The following is a 21,313-nucleotide window of genomic DNA, read 5'->3' as shown; positions in this document are numbered from 1 at the left end:
CAAATATAACCCACCTGCGTGGTTCTACCTCCGCTCTTGTAGGTCACTCTATATTCCTGTCTCTTCTGGAAATAAGTGATTACCACTGCCAATTCCAGTCTTTTTGCAAAGTCCACCACTATCTGCCCCTCAAAGTTCCTTCGCTGAATGCCGTACTTATCCATCACTTCTTCATCGCCCCTGTTTCCTTTGCCAACATGTCCATTGAAATCTGCACCCATCAGAACTCTCTCTCTGTCTGGGATGCTCAGGATTATTTTGTCAACTAACTCCTGAGCTTTTCCTGTCATAGTCTCAACATTCAAAGTCCCTACACACAGCTGTAGGGTTTGTGCATTCCTCTTCTTTGTGTTCTTCTGACTAAGCTGCTTTACTCCTCTTTTTTGTCTTTGACATTTACATTGTGTGAATTTCTACCTACGCCTTGCAGATTAACAGTTGCGGGGCAGGCGTAGGAAGCCCGGGCCACGACCTAACCGTTATGGAATTCGTATGATGAATGCACATATATGTTTGGCAGAGTTTTACGCCGGATGCCTTTCCTAACGGAACACTCTGCATTTATCTGGGCTTGGGACCAGCTGACACCTTGCACAATATTGTGCTGCCCAACGGGCTGCAGATGATCAAAAAAAAGAAAAAAAGCAATCAAATCAACAAAGTCAGCACCTAAGATACGCATATCACATATTGCCTCATCTATGTTAAAGTTAAGGTCAAATGAAACCAATCACATAAACACAGTCAGAACATAAACACAGCCAGCACATGTGGTACACAAATTACGTACTACCTGTGTGGAAATATAAAGGATACGACAATTTTAAAGATATGTGGATGGAAGGGATTCAAACCACAATGGCCTTCACTCGAGTAGTGGAAGGTTGGGTAGGGTCCACATTCGATGTTTGGTCCTTGTTGTATATGCAACAAAGGTAATGTTGTTAGCGCGCTAAACTAGGCTAACATAGACCGAGCAGCTTCAATGCAAAAAAATAATTTCAAGAGGAAGAAATGTGACATTTGCTCTGATGGAAAATGAGCCAATAACTAGAAGGCCAAAACCATCCAAAACAATTGACAATAAACAAAACACAGAATAAGGACCATCAAAACAAAAGTTCTCACAAACAATGCCTTTATATGTAAGAATATTGCATTTTGATATTTTATCTCACTCATGCTGCTAAAAGCAATACATATTTGTGGTAGGCAGTTGGAGTATAGGACTGAAATTAAGACTCATATTAGAATTTATGTCTGTATAGATAAATACCTTAGTTAAGGTTATGTATGTTGTTAGCGCAAAAAGAAGATAAAGAGTTTGTCATAATAAAATATTGGCCTTAGAAGCCTATCACGTATGAATATTTTTTAAATTGTTTCAGCAAAAATCTATTTCTATGTAATAGAATGTCTTCCAAGGCACTAAAATGTTGTTACCAGTTTTGAGTGGAGATAAAGTATTGTTTCCATGAGCAAGAAGAATTTCACGATATTAGAAATTCGCAATCATTCTCAAACAGTATGGCGCTAAACTCTCTATCCGTGTTTCCTCAAGGACTAAAACACCGATCGGTGGTGTCGTTCGACAGGTTTTCCAGCCCTTGGAAAAAATTCGTACGACGTGAGGCTCTAATACGTGTCTCCTGGTATCTTACCGTGGCCTCCATCGAGTCCCAGCTCTTGGTCTCGGATCCCGACAGGAGAAAATTCTTGGAATTCCCCCTGAAATTCACCTTTACGTTAATGCAGAAGTCCATTGTGTCACCAGAGACGCACTAGTACATATTATATATGAAGGCCATGAGGCATTTTCTCGGTTTAGACAAGGTCGAGTAGGCTTAATATCGCCAGTTTGCTCTTTTTGCAAGAAGATGGGGCGTATGTTGTGTTTACATCAGCATCATGTGGACGCCCGCTCTGCACTTCGTGCCCGGAACAACGAGTGCCACTTCCGCTTAATGCCTGACAAAATAAAATTCGATTTTAATTAAGATTATTTTTCACTCACCCTTTACAAAGATAATGATCCATTTTGTCTGAAAGTATCACAAATATCATCATTTGACAACATTCTCACTTTTGTTTTTAGTCTGCATTGCATCTTACATCGAGGCTCTTTCTGATATCTTACAGGAGATAAAATGAAAATATGAAGAAATGAAAATAAATACTCAGTGATGTTTGGAGAAGTGCCGTATATTGGGTAATTCAAGGTCCGTTTCCGGAAAGCAGTATTGACACCTGTATCATTTACGAAAAATATAAGCATCTCCTAATTAGTAGCCCATGCAAACTACCCTGCCGTTCTCCAAATCAATCCTTATACATATCAATTACATGTTTATGAAAAACAATATTTTTCCCTGTTCGACACTTGTTCATAAAATTGGAATTTGCTGGTGTTGCCTCATTAAAATGGTATTAAAGCTACTTTATGTTAACCACGTGTCATTTAGGAATTAAAAAGTCCAGATCATTGGTTATAATGATGTCATTAATCAACATTTATGTTACCAAGTGACCTGATATTAAAAACAGCTAGTCTCGCAGAGATAGCTGGAGACAATGGTTTGATAGACTCACATTTTATCGTCACTAAGTTGGATGTTCTACTTTTTTTGTGCCATATCTCTTTTACCAAATTTATGTCCCTTATAATTAACATGGATAAAAAATGCCTGATCCCCATAGGGATCCGAGTTATTCTGGAAAAGACTCAGTAAATATCAATCAGATTTAGAGATAAGAGTCTTCATGGGTGGAGGAGGCACCTTTCGCATCTTAGTGGACAGTGGTTTCAGGCGAGGATTGGGAGGAAGATCTTGGGAAGGTATGGGCTGGACTCAATCATTGACAATAGTCTTTATCATATGCATCAGACCCAACATTGCATTCAAGCTGTGAGAGGGGGAGTCAGCATCTACTGCAGATTGTTTGGTTGTCATGGTCAGAGGGGAAATTCTGAGGTGTGGATGGCTCCAATGGAGAGGAAGAGGTGTGGGAGATTTAAAGTGCCGGCACATTCTATTTGTTAGTTGCTCCTCTGATTGTTTGGATGACCCAAATGATTCTGTGCGCACCTTGTGCGTCTTATCTCTTCTTCCTCCGATTGTTTGGGGACAACTGGATCCTTTTGTCCTTGATTTTTGTTAACATTTTCTTTAGAGGGTGGTGAATGATGCACACAGTAGAAAATGTTGGCAGCCAATAATTTAACCCCTTGTCTATTTAGACAGAAACTGTCTGCTTTGTAAAGATTTTTACGTTCCCAAAAAAGGCTGAAATTGTCAAGGAAACTTACAGATAGTGCAGTGCACACTTCGCTTAACCACTTATTCAATTGACGGAGTCTCGAGAAACCTTCATCTCCAGATCGTACAAGTGGGAAAGGTCCGCTTATAAAAACCTCAGCATCCAAACTTTGCACTTTTGTTAGGAGATCAATGAAATCACGTTTCAGTACCTCTGATTTCTACTTGAGATTGTCCAGAGCCCCTGTGTGTATAATGACAGTTTTCACAGTTGTATGCTGATCAGTGATCTACAGGATTTTGTAAGAGATATCAGACACCATGCCATTAGTAAAACACAGTACTTTGGGGTTCTTCTCACTACAAAAGCGTTTCACATCCGTGATGGTTCCATCACCAACTATTAATGTTTGGGGTCCTTATTTTTTCTTGGATGATTTAATTTCATACCTTTCGGTTGTGGTGGAAGATGATTATTCTTGACCGAGGTTTTGTAAAAGTGGCTCAAATCTATTTGTAGGTCTGGTGTCAATATTTTGCGCTGTCTCACATTCTTTTTGGTTGCTCTTCCCTGTATAGACCGTCCATGGTCACGCACTTGGTGTTGAGGCAGCCTTGGTAATCTCCTGGTGCTGTTGTGTCTTCCTTTTTAAATGTTCCATATCTTTGGGCTTTGCTCCCACTAAATTCCAGGGAGAGCTGCTGGAGGGTCTGTTATTCTTTCCACAGTCCACGTCTGTCCTTGTTGTTGAGCTGGGTGGCTGTCTGTTGGCACACCTCTGCTCCCCAATTTGAGACATTGGTAGAGTGGTTTCATTCCCCAACTGTCCATTTACATCTACATAGACTTCAAGATGGCAGATTTTCGATTCCAGACTTGACACCCTCTGCAGTAATCCATGATACAGGTAGTTCTCAGTAGAGAAGGGCAGCATCTTGACGGCTGGTCTTGTTGCTAACACCACGCTTGTGCTAATTAGCAGGCCACGGTCACATAATGATGTAATAACTAACTATCCACAAAAAAGAAAAATACAGTCACACAGATTCAAAAGTATCCACGCGTCGCTGCTTTTATTTTATTAAAAAAAAAAACAAGTATACCAGCAAGAAAAAAAAATGTCAACAGAGGCAAAGGGAGCAGAGCAAGAGAAAGAGCATGGGGGAAAAAAGCATTCCGCACTGTACGAGAAGCGAGAGAGAACCCCATTTAGACATAGCCATTCCATAATTGTGTTGGGCAATGTGGATGATATTAAAGTAATCGTCTAGGTACATGGGGACATAGAGGCATTTTGGGTGATGAAAAGGTAGTTGCTAAAAAATGGGGATGGAGTGCTGGGAAAAGTCCAAGCTAAGATGTCTCAATGGAAATGGTTGCTACCACAGCGGTCATATAAGTGGAGGACTCTAATTGTAAACAATCTTGTTTTTTTCTGTGCCACAGACTTCAGGTGTTAACACCTCCACCAGGATTTACGAAGGAGTTACAGAATTTGCAGGTGGATTTCTTATGGCCTGGTCATCCTTGGATGAGAGTGTGTGAGGGAAGGGGGGCAGGGCCTCATCGACTTTGCTTCCAGGACGATTGCTTTTCGGTTACAGGCAGCACCGCAGTTGCTGCACAAAGATCCACTTTGCTGGTCAGCAGTCGCTTCTACTTCGGAGAGCTGGACAGGCTGTGATACAACAGACATCTGTTTCTGTTGTGCACTGGCCATGGTCTAGGTCAGGGGTGGCCAACCAGTCAAAGATGAAGATGCGCATTTTTTACTGTGTAACGGAGTAGAGCCACATCATACGTACATACCAAAGAGCCACATCATATAGATCAGGGGTGCTCAATGCGTCGATTGCAAGGCAGTTTTGGTCGATCATGGGATGGCGTGGAAAAAAAAATGTGCGTGTGCGCAATTGCACACCACTGGTGTAGTCTCTCCGCACAGATATTCTCCGTTACGCGCAAAAAAAAAATCCAATGCAAATACAAATAACATACAGCTTTTCAGTTTGTGGCATTTTGCAATGTGATTCAATGAGTGAGGGATAACTAATTGTTACATCCAATGGCACATTTCACATACGTACTGTAAAAAATGAAAAGGAGAAGCCACTGGTTTCTTTTAGGCAGCACACCGAACTTTCTCTAACAATGACCTGCTGCTCTGCCACACACTCTTTTTGCTAGTTTACCTTACACCACCCCCCTCAGCTCTTAAAGGGGTACACTCAGACTTACAAATGTTACAGTACTTACGCAGCCCATCAAAGTGGTTTATAATGACAGCGCCCACCACTGGTGCTTTAGTTAGCAACACAGTCTGGGCAATGTAGAGCAAAGATGAGCTAGACATGGTCCTTATGGTTACTCTTTACTTCTTTACTAATAATGGAGAAAGTTAAAAAAGAAATTCTGTTTTAAGATGCAATGACTGTCGGAGTATATGAATAATCAAAGAAAAAGTGGTGAAACTGGATGAGACTTTCTCTTTTTTGCAAGAGAAAGGTCTGCTTTGAAGCCAAAGTAGGAAGTGCAGGATGAGATGGTGTGTAACAATAAAATTCCACCTTGGCACAGCCTGATCCAGGATGAAAGCACAGACAATACAGTGCTAAAGTGTGTTCCAACAGCCGCACTCACAATCACACCTAAGGGCAATTTAGAGTATTCAATTAATGTTGCATGTTTTTGGGATGTGTGAGGAAATTGGAGTTCCCAGTTGAAACCCACGCAGAGACAGGGAGAACATGCAAACTCCACACAGGTGGGTCCGGGATTGAACCTGAGAACTGTGAGACCAACGCTTTCCAGCTGAGTCACCGTGCTGCCTGTCTGAAACTATAAGAGGCACTTTCAGGGAAGCAGAAATTGTGAAGGTGGGACATTTGATGAGGTCATTCCGTGAATCTTTGGCTGAGAGAACAGGTGTCAACTCCAACCTTGTTTTGGTGAAGGTGTGGAAGTACATGGAGCAGTGATTTAGCTCACCACTGGAATGAGGGGGCTGAGTACATCTTTCCTCCTCTTGCCATGTCTCCTGCTGTGGAAGAATGGACAGAGTGGACTGGAATTTTGGTCTCTCCAAAAATGCCAAAACTTGGACTCTTTATCATGGAAAGTGTCTGTATAAGAGTTGTGTGACGTTTGAGGGAGTTTGGGAGAATTTTTTTCTTTCCCGCTTTTTGTCCTTGGACCAATTTATTCCAAAAATAGAAAAAAATGTCTTTTGTTTAATGGATTTTTCATTCTGTATATTGTTTTTTTTATGTGTCCAAATTAAAGTTTCTTGAAAGCCAAGTTTTCTTTTTCTTCTCATTTAACGTGTGAAATTATCCCAAACTTGCTTCAAGTGGCAAGTCATCAAGTTCTCCCTGCTACCTCCTCTTTGGACTGCTTCCAGTTTGTATACTGGTCCAACCGGGCAACTGATGATGCCGTCTCCACTGCCCAGCATTCTGCCCTCACACACCTGGGCTTTAAGGACATATATGTCAGACTGCTGTTCATAGACCTGAGCTCTGCATTCAATACCATCATCCCCCAAGAACTGATCTACCACTGGACAGTCTTGGGGCTCAACAATTTGATGTGCAACTGGCTGCTGGAGTTTCTGACGGGGAGACCACAAGCAGTACGGGTCAGCAGCAACATATTCACATTCAATGACTGCACAGTGATTTCCAACTCCAACCTCTTCATCAAGTTTACAGACAACACAACTGTGGTGGGTTTCATCAGCATCAGGTACAAGACTACAGGAGTGAGGTGAGCTGCCTGGCTGGGTGGTGCACGGAAAACAGTAGGTCCCTCATTGTGGAAAAAAGAAGAATATTATGGGCTTCTGGAGAGTGTACTCCCAGCATGCTCCCCTGAACATCAATGGTGCTGAAGTGGAGAGAGTGTGCAGCACCAAGTTAGTGGGAGTGGACATCACTAAGAACTTCTCTTGGACCAACAACATTTCATCACTGACCAAGAAATCTCACAAGTGTCTACTTCCTGTGCAAGCTGAGAAGAGACAGAGCGCTGACCAACATTATGTGCTCGCTCTACAGCAGGACCATAGAGAGCATCTTGACCAACTAAACTGTTGTTTGGTACAAAGCCTCCACCACATGCTGCTGCAAGACTTTTCATCACATAGCAAGGGCAGCTGGGCAGATCATTGTTAGCTCTCTTTCCTTCTTGCAGAACATTTGCAGCATCTGCCTCACCCGCAAAGCCATCCACATTCGGGGGGTGCCGCCTATCCATCACACAGCCTCTTCAGTCTGCTGGCATCTGGGAGGAGACTCCAGACTCTAACTGACTCAAAGACACTTTTATACATCAAACCATCAGGAATCTGGACTTTGTGCCCGCTCTTCACCCTTGAGACTCCACAGGCAGTGGGCCAGGTCTAACCGACTCAAAGACAGTTTTATTCATCAAACCATCAGGAATCTGGACTCTGTGCTCGCTCTTCACCCTCTACCTCTTCTGTGCTCTGAAGTCTGAAGACCCAGAAATATACACATACACACACACGCACGCGCACACAAGCACTCCAGACTGTGGGATACACTAACCACTTCACCATCATTTGGGTTTGTCATCTCATTTATTTCCAATTTGTATTGGTTCTTTGACCTTGACTATGTTACACGTCACCAGATGTTTGATATTTGCACTTTCAAATAATACTTTTTATCCTGTATATACCATAGCGTTATTTAGCTTGTATTGTCTTTTGTAGCACGGCGAGCCCTTGAGTACTGTAATTTCAATTCACTCTATGTGTTATGCATGTAGACAATAAAGACAATAAAAATAATTTGAACCTTGTATTATAAATACATTGCACAAATATCTTGTATATGAGAAACAAAATAAAAACAAAGGCAACAATTGAGACTGTCCAAATGGGAGTCAAGAAAGCGATATAAGGAATGCATAAACTAATCTACCCACTTGTAAATCTTGAGCCAGATGTGCATGTTAGTGCAAGCACGCATGTGTGTGTGTGTGTGTAGCTTGTCTTTAAATTTCAACTATGTGGCCGAGATCCAATGGTCCTCCTCTGGGAGCATGGTTTTACTCCCTGCAAGCAGTTATCTCCCCTACCATATATAAACATTTTGCAAAGGATATATAAAGCCTGTGTGCGTTTCCGTGTGCATGTGTTTGTGTTGCACATAAATTCAGCAGCTCTACTTCACCATTAATCATAGTTTTAAATATTTATTTAAGAAGTTGTTTTCCAGTCATGTTCCTTCACAGCCTTTAGAAAAGGTTTCACAAGAAGGCATGTTTTATCCGGACCATACTTTACCAAAGACAATCATGAAATCATTCATGATGTGAACACATACATGAGACCTAATTGTCAAATATAGAGTAGTTTTACTTGTATTCACCTAAGTTCAATTCATCTGAAATCCAGACTGTTCAGTATACAGTATTGACAATGATTTTATTATGGATGTCAGTTTTTGTCTGGTATTGCGGCTTCCGCCCGCAATTTGTGTAAGGTTCAGTAAAGACTTTAACTGTTGTTAAGGTTATGTGATTGTGAATGGTTGTTTATCTTGAGGCGGCATGGTGACTCAGCTGGAAGGCGTTGGCCTCACAGTTCTGAGGTCCCGGGTTCAATCCCGGACTTGTGGGGAGTTTGCATGGTCTCCCCGTGCCTGTGTGGGGTTTCTCCCGGCACTCTAGTTTCCTCCCACATCCCAAAAACGTATTAATTGGAGACTATAAATTGCCCTTAGGTGTGATTGTGATTGTGACAGTTGTCCGTTTCCGCGTGCCCTGCAATTGGCTGGCAACCAGTTCAGGGTGTACTCTGCCTCCTGCCTGATAACAGCAGGGAAAGGCCTCAGCACTCCCGCAACCCTTGAAAGGATCAGTTGCTCAAAAAATGGATGAATAGATAAAAATAACGCACAAGGCATGGTGAAACATCTGGTTAGAGCATTGGCCTCACAGATCTGAGGATGAGGGTTCAAATCCAAAATTTGCCCGAGTGGAATTTGCATGTTCATCTTGGGAGGAAATTAGATTGCCCGGAGAAAACCCAGGCAGGCACGGGGAGAACATGCAAACTCTACACAGGTGGGTCCGGGATTTGAATCGCTGTCCTCAGAACTGTGACACCAATGAGCTAACCAGATCTGCTACCGCAGCAGCAACATCCAACAGCAAAAGCAACATCCTGAATCCAATGTGTGAACAGTGAAGTGACTATATATAAGTTGTCAAATGGAACAAACATGAATACAATGTATCCCTATCTTAATTCATAGTGTAAAGACTAGCATTGAGGCTGCAAATAATTGAATGTCTGGATTTTATGAGACAAAACTGAAATGACTGTTTTTGGAGGCACTAAATAGTTTAGCACAGTGATTCCCAAACAGTGAATAATATTACAGTGGCTCTATACAGTTCAGTTATCCAGGAACTCCGATTTCTTCCCACATCCCAACATGCGTAACTGTAATTGGACACCCTAAATTACCCCTAGGTGTGATTGTGAGTGGGACTGTTGTCTGTCTCCATTTACCCTGTGATTGGCTGGCAACCAGTTCAGGGTGTACCCTGCCTCCTGTTCGTGGACAGCTGGGATAGGCTCCGGCACTCCTGTGACCCTTGTTAGGATAAGCGGCTAAGAAGATGGATGGATATATGAAATTATTTTAGTAACGTTATGTATTTATTTTTGTTTACAACAAATCAATAAAGCAATTATTGGGATAAATGAATAAAAACCCCAATTATAACACTTTGCTTGTACATTTCCTTGACTCAAGGTGATGTGCTACTGCAGGGGTGCTCAATCCATTGATCGCAAATGACGGGCAGTTGTGGTCAATTGCGACGGTGTGCTGCGAGAAAAAAAAAAGACATGTCTCATTTTCTTACCTTTAGCTCACCACGCATGTGCAAACAATGATAGTAAAGGAAAACACGCTAGTCAGCGAGTTCCCCCCTATTTTAAACCCTCACTTAAGAAATCTTATCAAACATGAGTATGGATCCTGGAGTAAAGAAGACAACTTTCATTCGGAATGTGAGGTGGACTTTTTTTTCACATTGTCATTTTCGAAGCGCATCTGCCTCATCTTGCCAGTGTAGTGAAATGTGCAGCGGGATTTTGGAACTGTTTATGGAAAACACGACACCGACATTCTACCCAAAAGCAAGCTGAGAATGACAAAAGTGAACAGACTAAAATCCCAATTGGCCACACAGAAGTCACTTTCCACACAATATACTTCAACAGTGAAAGCCGCCACCGAAACATCGTTGGTTCGTCACATTATCGTTAATAACAAGAAGTACTACCAAGACGGAGAGATGGTAAAACAGGCATAGCTGACTCGTTCCTTTTAAAAATAAGGTGGAAATATTATCTTTAATAAAATCTCTGCAGCTGTAAAGGAGTACAGTTACACGGCGCTGTGAAGTCATGGCTGATGTGTGGAAGGACATCGGAGATTGTGAGTGTTTCTCACAGCAGTTGGATGAATCCACTGATGTGAGTGTCACAGCCCAGGTGTACATTTTCATCCGTATGGTGTTTAGTGATCATCAACGTGAACTCAGAGAGTTACAAAAAATGTTTATGGTTCACTATGTTGTGTTGTGCAATATTGGCTTATGCAGCTATGCAAGGCACACAGACATAGATTTACACATGAATCCTAAATATACTTTAAAATAAACATGTTTTACATTTTTGTAGTGGGTAGATCTTTGTGGCTTAGTCATTCTATTTCATTATTGGTTGGTCTAAAAAAAAAAAAAAGGATGTCATCCCCCCCCACCCCCCATCTCGATCACGAAAGGCTGCTAGAAAAGTAGATCTTGTGGTTAAAAAAAAGTCTGGGCACCCCTGTGCTACTGTATCCCCACATATTTGCACCATGATGAGGACTGAAGAGGAAAGGAGGCAGGGTCCCATGGAGAAGGGGAGGGGCTCAGAACACTTGGAGGGCATATAAAGGTTTCTAAATCGTTGATTCTTCTCACTTCTGCTTTTCTCTAACCACTTCCTCTAGTTGCAGACTGGAAGATGAACTCTTTGGTGAAATGGGCTTTTTTTCTTTTCGTACTTGTGTCTCTTCTTTTAAATATTATTCTGATATGCATATACTCTAGCAGGACACCCAAATGTTCAGCTCAGCGTGTGCATCCACTGAGGATCAAACACAACGACCGCAGCCGCGTGTTCGCCGATCTCACTCGAGATGAGTATTTGCAGGTCCAGCAGTACATGCTTGATCAGAAGGACTTGGATATATCAAGCAGGCAGTTGACAAAGCCCTCGGAAAACTTTTTGTTCTTAATAGACCTTTCCCTGCCCAGGAAAGCGGACGTTTTGTCTTACTTGGACGGCATCAGCTCCGAGCCAGTGCGCGAAGCCACCGTGGTGGTCTTCTACGGTTCCAGGGGCCACATTAAGGAGTATGTCGTGGGTCCTCTACCTAACCCCACATACCACCAAGATGTCACCAAGAAGAGGTACAAGATGGAGATTCCTATCAACGCGCGCACGGTGACCATCGGGGAGTATGAGTTATTGTTCAAGTTTTTGCAGCAACAAGTGTTCTCCAAGCTGCCGCAACTCATGAAAGAAAGCTTCGGTGACAAGAAGCTGGAACCATTTGAGCAAATGCCCCGCGGAGTGCGATTAGGAGACAGAACAACCTGGGTGTCTTTCTTCAGGGACTTGAAAGGCATTTACATTCACCCGGTGGGCTTCGAGGTGCTCATTAATCACGGGAGCGTAAACGAATCAGAATGGAAAGTGGAGAAACTCATGTATAATGGTCAGTATTTCGATACGGTAGAAGATCTTCAGCAGAAATATGCCCTGGGGTCTGTTCAAAGAATCATTTACAAGGAGGCAGTTGATTATGGTTCTCTGAAGCCTAAGCATATGCCACTGCAGCTTGGCCCCATTCAGTTCTACACGGAGGGCAAACGCTTCAGCGTGTGTGGCAACCATGTCATCTACCTGAACTGGAGCTTTGCTTTTGGCTTGAGTTCCCTCACTGGCATGAGGGTGTTCGACGTGCGCTTTAAGGGAGAGAGGATTGCATATGAGCTGAGCATCCAGGAAGCAATGTCTGTGTATGGCTCAGTGACACCCGGGATGATGATCACAAAGTTTTTGGACTCCAGCATCGGAATCGGCCGTTTTGCACACGAATTGGTCCGTGGCACCGATTGCCCCCATGAAGCCACGTATGTGGACACATATCGGTACATTGATGTCAAATTACCAGTGAGATTCAGGAATTCAATCTGTATCTTTGAGTATAACTTGGGCCAGCCCCTACGGAGGCACTTTGCTGACTTTTTTAGTTATAGTTATGGAGGTATGGTGAACAGCGCGTTGGTGTTCAGGACAATCACTGCGATAGGAAACTACGATTATATATGGGATTTCATATTCTACCAAAATGGAGCTGTCGAAGCTAAGGTACACGCCACAGGATATATCTCGTCATCTTATCTGGTAAATGGCAGTTTGAAACATGGTCACCAGGTAGCGGAAAATGTCCTGGGGAACATCCACACACACTTCATCAACTTTAAGGTGGATCTGGACGTGTTAGGTAAGTGTCAAGTTGCCTCGTTTGGGCAACAGAAAAAAAATATTGTCTTGCATTTTATGTTCTGGACAAATATGTGGTAAATGTAGTTTTCATAATGGTTTTAAAATAGATTTTGTAGAATTGCAGTCTGATTTGTATTATTAGGCATTCAGTAACAGCTCATATGTTTCTAAGAGATAGTCAAGACGCAAGTGGTTTTCCTCCCATAATAGTTTGCTGAGATAACAAAGAGGTCTTTGGTTTCCCACGAGTTTGGTCCATTTTGGCTTTTTTTGGAGATCTCTCCCAGGGGCAATGTCTCCAAAATCATTGGAGACTACTGTATATATTTGGCCTAATGTTGAAAGGAAGATAATGGGAAAACCTTCCAGTGGTGCCAAAGTTCCATTCAGATTACATTGCATTGTAATAATCAGTTATTGCACAATTAATATGAAATTCCTTTTCTACATTTGCTTTTAAAATACACAAATGTTGCAAAATTTTTGCATGTTCATGGAAAAAGTATTCCCATTTTGCACATTATTGTGAAAGAAATGTCTATGCTCAACTGACGGTGAATTGATCAACATCAGTTTTATCTGCCGTGGGAATTATTTTCTGTTTTGTCCATCACGCCTTTCAACAGAAATGTTTGTTGCCAGGTGACAGGGTTAGTACTTTGGGGCTCATAAAATGATTGGACTGCAACTCCGTTTAAATCTGCTTATCAGTAAGTGTAAAAATATTCATCCTTATGTTAATTTGTTTTAACCACATTCCACTGGAGCTTTGCACAACAATGGCTGTAGGACACAGACATGTTTGATTGTGAAAGATAAATACAATTTAATTTTATCCATCCATCCATTTTCTGAGCCGCTTATCCCCATGAAGGTCACGGGAGTGCTCCAGCCTATCACAGCTGTCATTGGGCAGGAAGGAGGGTTCACCCTGAATTGGTTGTCAGCCAATTGCAGGGAACATGGAGACAGAAAACATCTCACAATCACACGTCGGGGCAATTTAGACCCTCCAATTAATGCACATTTTTGGGATGTAGGAAGAAACCGGAGTGTCCGGAGAATACCCACGCAGGCACGAGGAGAACTGTGAGGCCAATGTTTTCCACCTGCGCCCCTGTGCCACCCAATTTAGTTTTAATTATGATCAATTTTAATTCAATGCAAAAAAATTTATATAGGCAGTTTCCAAAAAAGTACTGTAGGTACTGGATGATGTTTGCCAAACACTTTTACAACGTCTGTAAAAGTAATTTTTTCGCTGGTGATGCTTCCTGACATTTTCAAGCCATGAGAAGTAGCAGAGTCATGAAGAGGACAGACGCAGCCTGTGGAAAAGGGAACACCGGAATGCTGGGCCTGGGTCAAATGCTGCAATTTACCAATTTCGAAGACTTCTGTGTTGTCGGGACTTCTTTTCAGACTTATGCAGCTAGCATTTTGTACAGGTTCTCTTTGTCGCACAACATGTCCATTTTTTTAAAGTTTTTTGAATCAGGAAAGACTTTGTGTCATCTCCGCCTACTCTTTGTTTTGAGAAATTGAAAAACATCTTGTGGCAAACCTCTCATCATAGGCTGGAATGTAAGAGGCCAAAGCAGAAGCATCTATTTGTCCAATTATCGAGCTATCAATCTACATCCCACCCCCTGCAAAAAAAGGAAAAAAAGAAGTTAGACAACATTAGACGTGAAACAAACTATATTATATCCAAGACTATTTACTTCTGTCTTAAATATACAAAATACAAATGCATCATGCAGTGGCCACTGTAAGAAAACAAAAACAAAATTTGAAGCTGGCATGGAACATCAGACATTGAAGTTTACAGCTATGAAGTCAATAAATGGTTGCCAGTCGAGGACCTGGTAACCATAGTAATAGGGTGAGTGGTGGATCCATCCATCCATATTCTGCGCCACTTATCCTCACAAGAGTCGCGGAAGTGCTGGAGCCTACCCTACCTATCACCTGGAACTGGTTGCCAGCCAATCGCAGGGCACAAAGAGACAAACAACAGTTGCACTCACAATCACACCTAAGGGCAATTTAGACTCCCCAGTCAATGCATGTTTGGGGGATGTGGAAGGAAACCAGAGTGCCCAGAGAGAACGCATGAAGGCACAGGGAGAACATGCAAATTCCACACAGGCGGGGCCTGGATTTTAATCCTGGTCCTCAGAACTGTGAGGCCAATGCTCTAACCAGTTGCTCTACTGTGTCTCTCTGCGAACGATTAGTGGTTTGTTTTTTCTACAATGGAGAATTTTTTTGTTTTGGGTATCTAGTAGTTAGTCTGTATACACATGCGTATGCATGTGTGTTCAGCCTGTGATGCATTGGTATCCCAGTCTATCACTGTACTAGCATTTATGTTCGTAATGCTTCTTAAGCAAAACACGTCATTACTGTATCGCTATCATAGCCGTACCAATCTTCATTTACATGATGGCACTAGTTCAGGTTGTACCTCACCTCCTGCCACAAAGTACCTGGGATAGGTTCCAGCTATTGACCCTTGTGAGGATAAGCAGCTCAGAAAATTGTTGGCTAATTATATGCTGAAAAAATGTACTGTATTCAAAAGACATCTTATTCCAGGAGCTCAAGCAATAGATTCACACGAGTTCTGTATACTAATACTTGTTAGTTTGTTTTTTCTTTGTTCTGTTGTACCAGAGCAGCACCGACTGCCGGAGACAAATTCCTTGTGTGCTGTAACACACTTGGCCAATAAAGCTGATTCTGACTTCACAAAATAAGTCAGTAGCATCTCCAAGCACTTGCCTGTGATGCATATTACAGTGTTTTACATGTTTTTGTTTTAACTTGGTTGTAGTCAAGTTGTCCTATTCAGGAATATAAACTCCAACCGCGCACTGAAAGAGGGATGGATAGAAATGGATCAGATTACATACAGTACGTCATCTGTAGAAGTCATGGAGGTAGTGGCTATTTTAAGGAGGCTCAAAAACCATGGAATCCATTACTATTATGGGGAGTAAAATGCTTGGGAGGCCATCTGAACTTTCGACTGAACTACAGAACTAACATGTGCTGGATATTGTTTATCCCAAAGCTCTAAACAGATGTCATAAACTGCTGTTCTTAGCTGTCAGAGCAGCACCAGTAACACTCCAACTTCAGGAATCGGCTCTACGTGGCGTTGGAGATACCAAAGAATTCCTGGCAACAATGAGAGAACGCGGGTTCATTCCATGACTACCAATTGAACTACCCGCTATTTCTCTCATTGGTCAACAACAACAACAGCACCAGTAACAGGGATGAAAACAAGACTGAATTATTAAAATATCTAGTTACCTGAGAGGCCTCAAGTTAGAGATCAGTGAGTGAGTCAGTGAGAAAACAGAAATAGTTTGCTCAGATTTCTCATGTTGCGCTTTCATGATGACAAATGGTTTTGAATTGATATTGCTCTAGGAGTCAAGAATGTGTTCCAGACCAAAGATATGGAGTTTGTGAATGTGACATTACCATGGATGCCCAATCGCTACGCTATGGTTCCTCAGCTAGTGGAGAAGCAACTTAAGACAGAACAGGTAAACGTTTATCTTCATTAATGAGATGATTCTAGGGATTAGACTCAAGTCCTTACAGTCAATCCATAACAGAGCATAAGAAATAGGCTTTACACAGTTTTATAACAAATTGAAAGCATTTGTAGACTGTTGATAAATATTGTATGTGCCTTAGAATCAATTTCCAGATTCACATAATCTTATCAAATGTAGTACTGTAACCAAATCAGATTTGATCATGTCCGATGGACTAATGGGGCAACCTCTGCAGGAGGCAGCTCTGCGTCATGGGACTAAAACTCCTCTCTACCTCCACATTGCAAGCAACAAAACCAACGCATGGGGTCATCAGCGTTCCTATAGACTCCAAGTAATAAGCTTCACTGGAGAGCATCTCCCAGAGAGTGAGAAAGAGGAGAGAGCCATGTCCTGGGCCAGGTGAGACCAAAGAGGTTCAATAAACTCTTTAAATTTATGATGTAAAAATGTAAATGTAGGCGACATGGTTGACGATTGGTTAGAACATCTGTCTCACAGTTCTGAGGACCTGGTTCAAATGACAACCCCGCCTGTGCAGAATTTGCATGTTCCCCCCGTGCCTGCGTGGGGTTTCTTCCCAGGTCCCAAAAAGATGCATTAGTTGGAGACTCTAAATTGTCCTGGTGTGATTATGAGTGCGGATGGTTGTTTGTTTCAGTGTGCACTGCAATTTGCTGGCAACCAATTCAGGGTGTACAGTGCCTCCTTCCCGAAGATAGCTGGGATAGTCTCCAGCACTCCCGCGACCCTTGTGAGGATAAGTGGCTGGGAAAATTGATGGATGGATGGATAGATAATGCATTATGTTTCTAGATTTGCTCTTTGCCAGAGATACAGATTGTTTTTTCCATTTCTTTTCCCACTGGTTCCTCTTCCCCCTGTGTGTGAAGGTACAAGGTTGCAATTACTAGGTATAAAGAGTTAGAGCGGACAAGCAGCAGTTTGTATAATCAAAACAATATTTGGAACCCACCAGTTGACTTCAGCACGTACATCAAAGACAATGAAAACATTGAAGATGAGGTATGTTGTTTTTAAATCCTCAAATATTGATTGAAATGCACACACCGATGAACAGACAGTTTGGTTGTTCTTAGGTGTACATATCTGTCAAATTATTTGAATGGTTTTTATAGGATCTGGTTGCCTGGGTGACTACTGGATTCCTTCACATCCCTCATGCCGAGGATATCCCCAACACTGTAACTGTGGGAAATGGTGGTGGGGTCTTGCTCCGACCCCATAACTATTTTGATGAGGAACCTTCCATTCACTCTGCTGATGGGGTATACTTCAGTCCAGGTAATGAAAAAAGCTGTGAATACAACAGGATGGGCTGCCTTGCTCAAGAGACATGCAGTCCTGTGCTGGAACCCTTTACATACAATGGGTTTGATGGAGTAATGAAGTTTGAGGAATGAATGTGATTTTTGTTCAGCAAAGCGGAAAAGCTTCCTTCAGACATATGTGACACATTTTAAAGGTATGTCAAACATTTTTGGAGGGATGGTGATTTTTGTCCAAAGTAAAAATAAAATGCAATATAAAACAGATACCTAAGTGTCTGCATGTCTTATATAACACATTCAGTAGGTTTAATATGTTTTGTTCATCGATGTTAAAGTTGCTCGATAATGCACTTTGTCATGCTGATTTGGATTTTAAACATTCACATATAAATTAAGTTTTTAACACCTGTTTAATATCTGTATTTTCTAAACATCTAAAACGGCATTCTGCTTATGTTATACTTATTTTGAGTCAAAAAGCATTGTATTTGTGTTGGGAAGATGTTTTGTGATTGTTCACTGAAAGTGTCACATGCAATTATGCCGTACTTGTATTGTTTAATTTTACATGTTATATTGTGTTTGTTGTTGTTTTTTTCTGCGGGCACTCCACTAGCAACCACATCACCAAAACATGCATGTTCGGCACTTGAAAGGCAGAGCTTTGTAATATTGCTCACCTGGCAGACTAAAAGGGTAGAAAATAAAAGAGCAAATGATTTATCTTTCTCACACTAAGCATTAATGGATCACCAACGTGCCTGTTATGTATTGTATTGGGTGAAATAAAAAGTTCTGTCAAAAGGCAAAAGCATAACCTACTTTTTATTTTCAGTGCAAAAACAGTTTTAGCGCTTGCGCACATTCCTCTTCGTGGCTTGGATGACAACCGAGATAAAATGTATGTGGTGTATGGTGATGTCTCTAGTTCTCTACCGCCATCAAATGTTTAAAGTTGGAGGTTTACTTCTGCTAAAGCTGTTCATAATATAGTTTTTAGCCAGCCTGTCATTTGCGCTAATCATGGAAATTTGATCAAATTAACTGTCGTTGCTTTGATGAAGGATGCTCATTCATTATCTTTTCCAAGTTTTAATATGCCTTTCTGCCTTCAAGCTTCTCAAATGACTGTACTATGAATATGCCACTATTTTGAGTAACGAGTAATGATATGTGGTACTCTACCTTCTAAAGCAATTAAATTACAGCTACTTTGGAGACCATAGGTATTACATTGCAGCTAATGACTTGACAGCAGCCTACCTCTCTGCTAACATTTTGAAGGATACGCAAAACGCATACTTTGGACATATTGTGGGGTAAAAAAGACTGGAATGTCATAATTTGTCACACAACACACTGTGAAGATTTTAACAGAAAAAATTGCAAAAAAATGTACGGTCGCCACACTATTTGTGTTATTTTCTGAGCAAAAAATGCATTTGATTGTTCTTACCTTTTTACTTACACACAGAAGTCCCTCTGACATCTCTATATACATTGTAAAATAGATATTGTTATGAAAATAACACATAATATTATTCACTTCAATGTCTATACGAAAACTAAATATGAGCGGAGAGCAAAGAAGAGAACATCTCACAATTGAGTGAAGTGACCGGGGCAATAATACCGTATCGTTTCGAGCCATATTTAGATGATGTGTGTATCAATTCTAACTAACAACAGACTACCCAACAGTATGTATGACACAGTATGTAGTGTACTGAGCCGCGAGCAACAACAACGCCGTAAACCGGCCCGGCCCGACAGCGATGAGTCACCGCGGCTCTGCTTCTTCTCCAAAAACAAATCCCTCAAGAGGATTTTCATGGCGGGAGTTACAAAAAGCCAAATACATCAAAATCATGTTGTGTGGTGAAAAAACGGATGGGTCCATTCCGGCTGTCTTTTAAAAAAAAAAAAAATCATTCAAAACATACTAAAAATCATGCTTTTTTATCTCACTTGGGCTTTAAAAATCGTGTTTACCTGATGATTGCCTTCAGGGCTGCCCGCATCAGAAAACACAGATCTTAGTCAATATGCAAGGTTGCTACAATTTATTGTATCTCCACATCTATCAGTTAAGAGTCTTTAGAGAAGTGTATTTGAGAATCATGTGCTTGTGTACCTTGTTAGGATGATACTTTATTTGGCATGTCAAGTTTTCACTAAGCAGCTCATTTAATGTGGCTTCCACTATAGTAATATTTCGGTTAGCACAACTGCCTCACAGTTCTGAGAAGTTGTGTTCAAATCTGGCCTCACCTGTGTAGAGTTTGCATGTTCGCCCCGTTTGCCTGGATGGATGTTCTTCAAGTATTCTGGGTTCCTCCCACATCCCAAAAACATGCATGATAGTTTAATTGAAAAAAACAAAAACTAAATTGGCCAAGGTGTGAATCTGAGTGCAAAGGGTCGTTTGTTTCATTGTGCCCTGAGATTGACTGGAAACCAGCTCAGGGTATACCTAATACTCTTGACCAGTGTCAGATGGGATAGGCTCCAAGACCAATTGTGAGATGTTCTCTTCTTCGAAAAGAGCTTCTGTGTCAGAAGTGGCGTCGGAAAAATCCGAAAATCTCTGTTGTTCGTCTCCCATACCAGGGTCTTCTCAATGGCAATTGTCCCAGTGTGACACCTGTAAATGGCGTTGCAGGCCATATGACTGCCACTGGGATATCGAGTAAGACTTCCGCAACTTTGCGCATGAATGAAATCCTCTCCGGTTTTTCGTATAGTCATTGAAGTGACTAATATTATAAGTAGTTTTCATAACAATATCTATTTTAAAATGTATATGGGGATGTTGGTAGACTTTTAACAATAAACTTTGAACAAATCAATAGTACAATACATATTAACAGGTGGACCGTCCATCCTTTTTCTTAGCCGCTTATTCTCACAAGGGTTGCGTGAGTGCCAGACCCTATCCCAGCTGTCAACGGGCAGGAGGCGGGGGTACACACTGAACTAGTTGCCAGCCAATCGCAGGGCACATGGAGACAGACAACAGTTGCACCCACAATCACACCTAGAGGCAATTTTGAGTGACTAATTAATGTTGCATGTTTTTGTGAAGTGGGAGGAAACCAGAGTGCCGGAGAAAACCCACGCAGGCACGGGGAGAATATGCAAACTCCACACAGGCGGGACCGGGATCGAACCCTGGACCTCTGAACTGTCAGCCCAACGCTTTACAGCTGCGCCACCAGGGCAATTTAGAGTGTACAATTAATGGATGTTTTTAGGATGAGGGAGGAAACTGGAGTGCCCGGAGAAAACCCACACAGGCACAGGGAGAACATGCAAACTCCACACAGGCAGGGCCGAGATTGAACCCTGGTCCTCAGAATTGTGAGGCCAATGCTTTGCAGCTGCGCCACCGTAGCACCACAGGTGGACCCTTTCCGTTAAATGTGAACACAATATATGTAACTTGACATCAATCTGTATTTCCATCAAATCATACACACCTGATACATGCTGTTACATTTGTTACTGTCTACTGAAGTGTGTTTTCCCCGAGTCTGGGCAACAATTGGAGGAAGCACTCTCAGATACTGAAGTTTGGG

General features: G+C 41.8%; 2 protein-coding genes across 5 annotated transcripts in view; one reads left to right on the top strand and one right to left on the bottom strand.

The window, feature by feature from the left end:
- Positions 1-1,941, bottom strand: part of nbr1b (NBR1 autophagy cargo receptor b) — a 118,792-nt gene extending 116,851 nt beyond the window's left edge. For all 3 annotated transcript variants that reach the window (XR_009798703.1, XM_061845259.1, XM_061845260.1), the window contains exon 1: positions 1,662-1,941. Coding sequence is in view for 2 of the 3 variants with exons in the window: in XM_061845259.1 (XP_061701243.1) it covers positions 1,662-1,763 (102 nt within the window). In the remaining variant the exon portion in view is untranslated. The remainder of the gene's footprint in view (positions 1-1,661) is intronic.
- Positions 1,942-11,289: 9,348 nt separating this feature from the next.
- On the top strand, positions 11,290-18,537 carry aoc2 (amine oxidase copper containing 2). 2 transcript variants are annotated; one of them, XM_061847266.1, is made up of 6 exons: positions 11,290-12,727; positions 12,794-12,863; positions 16,310-16,428; positions 16,679-16,845; positions 17,337-17,469; positions 17,583-18,537. In XM_061847266.1, exons 1-6 carry the CDS (start codon positions 11,315-11,317, stop codon positions 17,865-17,867), a joined length of 2,187 nt encoding a protein of 728 aa, XP_061703250.1. In that variant the 5' UTR covers positions 11,290-11,314; the 3' UTR covers positions 17,868-18,537. The 2 variants fall into 2 exon arrangements, with proteins under 2 accessions (XP_061703250.1, XP_061703249.1); XM_061847265.1 differs by having other exon boundaries at positions 11,290-12,863.
- Positions 18,538-21,313: the final 2,776 nt, after the last annotated feature.

The sequence above is a fragment of the Syngnathoides biaculeatus genome, chromosome 16 (assembly GCF_019802595.1).
Source record: "Syngnathoides biaculeatus isolate LvHL_M chromosome 16, ASM1980259v1, whole genome shotgun sequence".
Taxonomy (NCBI): domain Eukaryota; kingdom Metazoa; phylum Chordata; class Actinopteri; order Syngnathiformes; family Syngnathidae; genus Syngnathoides; species Syngnathoides biaculeatus.
This window is presented reverse-complemented; position numbering and strand designations above follow the sequence as displayed.